This window comes from Osmia bicornis, chromosome 15, assembly GCF_907164935.1.
Source record: "Osmia bicornis bicornis chromosome 15, iOsmBic2.1, whole genome shotgun sequence".
NCBI lineage: Eukaryota > Metazoa > Arthropoda > Insecta > Hymenoptera > Megachilidae > Osmia > Osmia bicornis.
Genome location: NC_060230.1, coordinates 8,547,579 through 8,556,270, shown reverse-complemented (window position 1 = coordinate 8,556,270; position 8,692 = coordinate 8,547,579). Strand labels below are relative to the sequence as shown.

Genomic DNA, 8,692 nt, shown 5'->3' with positions numbered 1-8,692 from the left:
CGCATACACGCGCGGATCCCTAATTCCAAGTGATCCGCACATTTGCTTGTTTTTCGTGACGGCGCGCGGATGGAAAAGACAACGGAAACGACTAGGGAGAAAAGCACAAGCGAGTAGAAAGATACAAGGAAAGAGATGGGATAAAAAGGCGGGACAGAGGGGAAGTCAAGGCACGAAATTGCAGAAAAAGAAAGGGACGGTCAAACAGGTTTTATATTCCCCTTCTACGGAATGTGACGTCACCTAGGGATCGGTTGGTAAGCAGTGGTGGATAGTGAACGGAGAAGGCGAGGAGCCGCCACCCACGCAGCTCATCGAGCCGACAGAGCTAAATCAAACGCTTTGCGGTTTCTCTTAAGCGCGTAACGGCGGTTGTACGCAGAATTCATGTTGTTTTGTTATCCAGCTGGAGATTACGCATCACCGCTGGGCACGGATCCAGGACAAGAGTAAGATCGTAGGCACCTGCCCGCAATTGCAAATAGAAAATATGTCATAGGAGGCGCTAAACTCGTCGAAACGAGTTTGTTTCTGCCGCAGGTCAACGGACTTACCCGAAAATTTGGCGCAAACTCGAAAAAGGATAAAATACCTTGTTATATACCGAGCAGGGTATTCATCTTCTGCCTACCTGCTGCAATTTAAGTACCTGCCAGAAAACAAGTCCGACAACTATCTTGCACTGGCTTGCATGTAATTTGTCTTGTGCAGGATCAGTGATCTGTAGCCAGCAGCGTAAACAGTTTGGCTTGGTCTATCATTGACTGTGTTAAATTCGGAGATCAATCTTGCGAAAATAAATTTACGTGGGCGGCCATTAATACTTTTCGGCGATTCGGTTCGGCGATTTCTCTCAAGAAATGATAATCGAATTTTACTGCGATAATGAAGAAATCGGTATTTGACACCAAGGAGTATGAATATAAAATACCGGTATAAAGTGGGAGCCTTGAAAAGCCAAGTTATACGATATGTTCGGTGCATAATGATTCATAACCGATTGAACTGACGTAACTGTGCCCACACTACAGTACTGCTGCTACAGAAAAAAAAACGTGTCGAATCTTGTGATACTGTTTAGGCAAGACACTTCCCCGGGACCAAATACGGCTTCGTGATCGTCACTTGCCCATTCTTGCTGTCCCCTATCATTGTTATTCAAACGTGCGGTCGCAACGGAAAATGTCTGTAGATAAATTCAAAACGATACGATTAAAACCGTTGCTCGGTTCAGTGTAGAAGTTATAGCGTAAAAAATCATTTATCATCAATGTGACGACAAAAGCATTCCACTACCTTATACCTATTATCTTTTTATTCATACGTTTAACGTCGATTCTAATTCAATTGAAGATCATCGTGGTTGGCAGTACATATCATAATGAATACATTGAATGTATTTGATACTATATACCTGTTGATAAATTAAAAAAATTGACACAAACTTTATTTAACTTTGCATGAGAAATAATGGTGATTCTCAAGAAAAACATCTAAAATATTTTTCAGTAGTATATTCTGTTGAACATCAATGTTTATTGTTTCATGATTAAAAAAGAAGGTTACATCAGATGTTTACAGTTTTCTATTTTTATAATTTTTGCAGGAAACGTCCTAACGTCATTATTGAGATATGACAACTGCTGCCACTGCGATTGTTATGGGAATTATATAGGTGGCTGAGTCGATAGCGCAGACGCAAACGATCGGTCGGTAAACCAATCGGGAGGGTCGCAACGCCGCACGGTGGCGCGGCACGTCGGGGTTAGTTCGTTTGAAAAGAGAAGCCGAGCATCAGTCGGGTGGCAACTGTCGAGCATGTGTGTTGTTCCTCGTGTTTCTTTGATCGCGTCTTGAATTCGCACGTAGAACTCAATTGCATGTACACCCCGGTACGAGAACAAACGACAGACAGTTCGCGAACATGTGATTTTGACAGAGTACATTGTCTGTCGACGCTAATAAACGCGTTAGTGAAAAGTGAAGGTTTTCCTGGCCGGATATATCGTCACCCTGCAGCAGCCTCGTTCAAGGGGGTGGAGAATAATGTTCTGAGCCGTGAGCCACGCACGTCATGGTTGCTAAGCACTTCACGCAGGGTAAGTTTTTAACTGTTTCCCATACTATTTCATTTCACGTCTATAACTTTCCAAAATTTGAATAGAAACAGTAATATATCCAGGATCATTGCGTGCCATAGAGGATACAGTATACACATAACGTCTATGGTGTGCCAATACGGTGTATGATGGGTGGTGCAATTCGATAATGATAATAATAGTTGAACTAGCAGGATTTACTCTTTTCCCTCAGTTATTATGATATTTTAGCCTTTTATATTACCGTACCCCTTTTAGTGTACACATAAGGATAATGGGCAATTGTTTTTAATCAACCACTCGAAAGATTGCCCGATAGTAAATATCGATTATTTATTGCGATAAACAGTGATAGTTCCAAGAAACGAAATTGTCAACGTGAGATTTTAATGGTACACGGTACAGGATGTGTAGCGTAGAATTTCCGTGCGCAGGGTTCGAAGAGAGTTTATATTTTCATCACGTTTTTAAGTAAAGGTCGTTCGTCAGGGCGGAGTAGCATTGACCGATTGTTCTGGGGGATAAGCTGGAGCTTGCGTGAGGGCCGATGTCAAGTTCGTGGTAGCTTTTGAACCGTTCGATCGTCCGATACTTCATCGATCGGTATCAACGCAATCTTACCTCTCCTGTGCCTTTTTAAATATGTACGTTTATTTACACGATGTAAACAAAACGAAACTAAGTTTATTTCTTGATGGTGCTGCTACATTATTTAAATATAATTCCTTGTAGCAAGCACTATTTCACGTTATCCTGGCCACAGCGATTCGACGGTGAATATCAAGTAAAACTGATGTCAGATGCTATTTTTCTAGTTTATCAATTTGATAAACCGACGTTCTCGATATCTTTGATTTACAATGCGACATCTGGTGGTTTCTTGGCACGCGATAATCTTCCATATAATTGCGGATTACCCTTAGCGTTGGGTCATCACACATGTCAGGTGTAAATGTCATTTAATCATTTTTTCACGATAACTTGACTAACCAAGGAGATGAACAATGGTGCACGATGATTCCTTCCGCTCTGTATCCATCAACCCTTCCTTCTTTCTATATACATATACATATCCGCAGTGCAGTGATACGTCCAGGGATTTCCATCTTCCACATCGTTTCTTTTCAATTCTTTTATTGTATCGATCGATAAAGGGTGCACGTTCCTACGCACTTTTGAATGAAACTCTTTATACGCTCTAATATACAATTTCATAGAAATTGATGCAACCTTCTTTTACGATTCCTAAATTTTTATTTTAGTTAGTTAGTTTCATTATACATCCAAGAAGCAGGTCTGTCGCTATGTGCCTCATCGAGCACGCGATATCGAGTGAACAGTAGTAAAACAAAGGGATTTTACTTCTGTATGAATATGTATTCTGATAAAAGTATCGACGGAGGGATAAGCTCGTAAAATGTCTCACATAAAAAGTTCCTTTTCGTGACTTGCAACCCAGTCGTACGCGGCTAGTCAATGCTATCACACCGTTGGTATACAATCAGCATTCATAGCTGTTTCATGTGTACGATATACATACGTGTAGTATCCTAACGCAGTCGAGTTATCTTGTCGCGTACGATAGAACCACTTACGGTACAAATGTATAATATACATGCATTTCCGATCGAGGGTGCAATGCATCTAGGTACGATAAACACCGCGTTAATTTCCTTTGCCACTCTTTGTAAATAACTTTCTAATTTAAAATTCCGGGAGATGTGAAACTGCGAGAAATGAACAGCGAAATTCATAGTACCCTTGTCCTTCATGAGCACTAGGTTGGCTAATTGGACGAGGGAATTTACTTTATACGCGTGACACATTTTTATAAGAGCTATTTTACCGAAATATCTGAAATTAAAATTTTGTAAAATAATTCTATAGAATTTTCAGTTCATACGGTTCGGTACGATAGTAATGTATCTATTGGAAATCAGTTCTAAATATGTAGATACATATCTCACCGGTACCCGCTACAGGCATGCATAATCAATTCGATTGCCAGGATTGATCGTAAGGATACTTTCCGCGAGATTAATGCCTCCTACGAATTTCTCAAGCGTTTCTAATATCCACCGGCAATAACTTGTTTCGCGTAAAGACCAGGGGTTCTTCGAAATTCGATTTACGTTGACCCAAATCGACACCCTGGGAAACTTTTCGTTGGCATATGCGTGTAATATCGTGCACATCTCTATCGAGTGAGTCATGGCAGCATCCTGGTAGGCAGGTTTCCCCGGAATTTCGTTCTCGTTCAATGAATCACCGGGCATGTACCTTAAAAACCAAAGAAGGTAAAATGACATTCTTTCAGAACTGTGTAAGTACTTCAGCAATTAGAAGATTTTTATTATCTATTCTTCAAACATAACCTAACCCTCGGATGGCGGACCATGGGGAGAGCCTGAATTTTAACTCAATGTTGTATTTCATGGTATTTTAATTTTCTAAATTTTACACTGGTCCTTTAAAAATGATACATTAAACTTACTTTAGTTAATTATATATTAACTCTTGTATTTCATACTAGAGATTACCCGCGATTTCGTTCGCATTGCATACGTATAAATAAACATAAGTTTGTTTAATTTTGTGATTGATCGCCTCTCTCTTCGATTTTCACAATTAAAATCAGTATAATACATATGTATGTATAAATGCGTGAACTGCATAAACGAACTATAAAAAAGTTGCCTCGTTAGCGCCTGATTTTTACAGTTTTTCTAAAACGCGAGAACTCTGAATATTTCCAGTACAAAGAGAAGTCTAAATTATTACTTTATAAATTCTGAATCTGCCAATGAAAGTCTCGTCAAAATCGGTTCAGTCGTTTCGGAGATTAGCCCGTTTAAACAGACAGATAGACAGACAAAATTTTGCAAAAGCGTGTTTGGGTTTTAGTAAGGTGTGAAAAACCATATATGAGCTAAAAAAAACTTCAATTTTATTTATATGTATAGATGTATAGATATATGTATAAATTAGGCATTAATATGATTATGATTTAATATTTTGTAAGTTTGGATTTCGATTGGTCCAAACCCCCCTCCTGTTCAAGGATTAAACGTTTGGAAGTAATGTTTCATTAAGCACTCGAAGACTTGGTACGCTTTTCGGACAGGTTAATACGCCGGTGTTCTGTACAGGATAATGCGGCGAGTTAATTATTTCCTCCCGTTGTTACGTGTCGTCGACCTCCCTGAGAACTCTTCGACTCTGCATCGCCGTTGGTCGAATCGTTGCACGATGTATATTCGATCGTTGTTCGAGAAAATTTTCAAAACAGTTTCTTAAGGGAGCTATTTATATTGTATACCTTCCCTGAAAAAAGAAGCATATCTAGGTGTCATTCGAGGCGGATAGAAGACACGGATGAATATTTATATCAAACTGATAAATATTCCACCCTCATGTTCTTTCTTTTACATCAGAATATTCCAGGCGCGTGTCGTTTCTCCCTTCTCGTAAATCCTTCCCGTAAATTATCCTCGCGTTCGTTTTCACTACTAGCACAATACATACACATTTAGTCTGATATCTATGGCGTCACGTGGTCTTGCGACGAACTTGAATTTTAATTTTATTATCCTCTTTGTGGTTCATCCCTCTGAATCATCCGATGAAGTAGCATCAAATTTCATTTTCAAAATAACATTTGTATCATTTAATTCAATTAATTCATGGTAATAGAAGAGAGCCCCAATTTTAATTAAATGTTGTATTTCATATTATTTTAATTTTCTAAATTTTGCACTGTTCCTTTAAAAATTATTCTCCCAATATATGAAATTCTTTTGTTTAGAAATTATATATTAATCTTTAGATTAATATCCTAGAATGTATATGCTTTAGTGCAAGTTTGGGTCTTGATTGACCCAGACTCCACTTCAAGGATTGATTGTATCGTTCCATGAAAATAACGCAATCAGATTGGTCGCGCCCCACCTCAGCTCACAAATACTCTCGACCGTGATGTATGATTGGTCGAAGCTGTCACATCTACTAATTAGGCTTATGTAAAATTAGGGGACCAGTCGATGTATGCGTAGTACCTTCCCTTGCCCCTGCGCCGTCTCGCGAGACTTCTTGTGACCGGTGGACAGTAAATACTACAGTCACGCAACCGCGGGAAATTTAAATAGCCTAATACAACAGTCGTAACTAGCGTGAAAGGTGCGAAAGGAAAAGAAAAATCGCAAACCTTTACACCTGCTCGTATCTGAAATCTTATCCCTCGTAGCTATGTTTTTTTTTGTTTTAAATCATCGAGAAAGAGCATTGAATTAATACAGTCGTGCGACACGCGATCGAATGACAATCGTACTCGCCATCTAAAAGTCACGTGATCTTTCTACATTCCTGTCTAAATCGCTGTAGCCAGGACCTTCGTCGAGTTCAGGAAACGGATGGTAGATCCGAGGTCGGCGATAAGGAAACACGACATTCACCGAAACGATAAAGTAAATAGGAAGCGCGACGAGGTCGGACGTTTCAATTCGTGGAAGGAAACGGGACAAACTATGGAAATTTAATACAAGTCGCTTACAATGATCCTCGTGCTCGAGCGAACGGTCGTCCGTCAAGTTAAAAACTAGGGATCTTTTGAATCGATTCTTTGGTATTCGATTTTCCCCAGAATCGATTCTTTCATGTAAGAATCGAAGGTCGATTTTTTGCCCTCTGGGGAATTAATTCTTACTAAATCACGAAAATAAAAGTGGCAATTCAGACATAATCGCAAAGTAAGAAGCAAGCTGTACAATATCAATCATAGTGTCCGTTCGTCTAGTGAAAAAGTCCTGACATTGGAATCCAAGTTTAACCGCAGCAAATATCATAAATCTAATTATTTAATAAAAGCGTTAAAATAATTAATATAATTATCTGATAAAAGCTTTAGAATATTCAATAATTTAGAATTTCAATAATTAATTTGAAATTACAAAATACACTAGACGAACGGACACTATGATTGATATTGTACAGGGGAATCACACACGTTATTAAAAATCCCTAGATCTAGTGAGCTATGGTCTCTCTCTGAACGCGGTATTATGTGGTGATTCTTATAAATTCTCTTTTATTTTATATCGACTTTCTGCTTTCAAATTTTTAGAAGAATCGATTTTTCTGATCCATAAAAACACATTCACTCCTAAAAAAAATATAAGAATAGTGATTAAAATATAAACAATGTGGAGCGCCTGCTTTTTGTGTAAGAGTGCGAAATATAAAAAAATAAAAGATCGTTTCTTTACAATAATCGATGCCGCATAGAAGACTCGTATGGGATAGTCTGTTTACAAAAATGAAAATAAAAAAGAAAACAAAACAAGTCAATTTTTTTCAAATCGATTCTTTTTAGATCGATTCTTACAGAATCGATTCTTTGGTTTCGATTTTTTAAAGGAATCGATTCTCTCATTCCGATTCAGAATCGATTCAAGAATCTGAATTGAAACTACTTTCTTGCAAACACGGCTTAATCTTCGGAAACTGACTACAGAGGGGTTAGTTTTAAATCGAGAGTATACATTCCGTACAAATTTACACTGTTCGTTCGTCGTAAGCGTATGCTTTCATTAATAAAAGTCCATCTTCTATTACTCATCATTTTCATAAGTGTTTATTTGTCAAATTTTCGAAATAAGGTTCGATTTCCTTCTCTTATCAAATCATCTTCAATCATCGAATGGACCACGTGCTGCCAGTACGCAGGTGCAGCAGCAGCGATGCAACTGCACCTGCGGGCACGTTGCACCTGCACGTCAGCTGTCATGGTTCTACATCCCCAAGGTCGTAAGTCACGTGACTCCTTGCGGTCCGCCATGCCGACTATTAGGAAATTTAATACTTCAGCCTGTATTTTGAGACTTTCTGAATAATTTCTGACTGGTTTTATCCAGGCAAATGCGGCTACTGGTAGCTTTCTTTTAATCAGCATAAGAGGTTTAAAATTAAGAGAGTGACAATTTTTTAAAAATATCTTACCATAGTGGAGGCCATAATCTATCAAATTACTGGTTAAATAGAGGCGCTGATGATTCGAAGAATGCAATTTTAGAAATTGAGGACATATTGAGGCGGCGAGTTTAATTCAACGTTCATTCTACACCCTTTTCCTCTTTCTGTGTCTCGATAAACCGCAACGGGACAGAAGCTCGCGAACGTAGGTAATATACAAAGGAGCGTTTAATGAACCGGCAAAAAAAAAAGAGGCAAACCGCAGGAGTCACATCACGTTTGGGGTAGGTGTAAATCGTGCGTGTACATACAGTCACACGGACGAGTCGCTTGCGAGGGGTACCATGCTCGTTAATTAAATCGAGATAACAATCGAACTACTGCAGTCTTGTACTATTAAAGTCCCCTTGAAATCTGATTACATCGATTCCATCGAATTCTTGAGAATCTTGAATATTCTTAATAAATTAAGGGCGCTTTGAAATCGCATTGATTCTTTAATTTTCTTTAAAAATTTTAATTTGAATTTAAAAATATTGTTTGTTTTCGAGGATCCTCGAATTTGATTCAATATTTCAGCGACGCGTCTCTTCACCGGCTTTCTATTAATGGTTTGATTGCGTTGG

General features: G+C 38.6%; 1 protein-coding gene across 3 annotated transcripts in view; it reads left to right on the top strand.

Moving 5' to 3' along the window:
- Window positions 1–123: 123 nt before the first annotated feature.
- The window catches only part of LOC114876507 (myosin-I heavy chain), a 44,098-nt gene continuing 35,529 nt past the window's right edge, over window positions 124–8,692 (top strand). For 2 of the 3 annotated variants that reach the window (XM_029188030.2, XM_029188031.2), the window contains exons 1-2: window positions 406–449; window positions 1,607–2,099. In XM_029188030.2, coding sequence (XP_029043863.1) covers window positions 2,075–2,099 — 25 coding nt within the window. In that variant the 5' untranslated portion in view covers window positions 406–449; window positions 1,607–2,074. Of the gene's footprint in view, window positions 258–405; window positions 450–1,606; window positions 2,100–8,692 lie in introns of those variants that run through there. The other variant, XM_029188028.2, reaches the window with a different exon arrangement.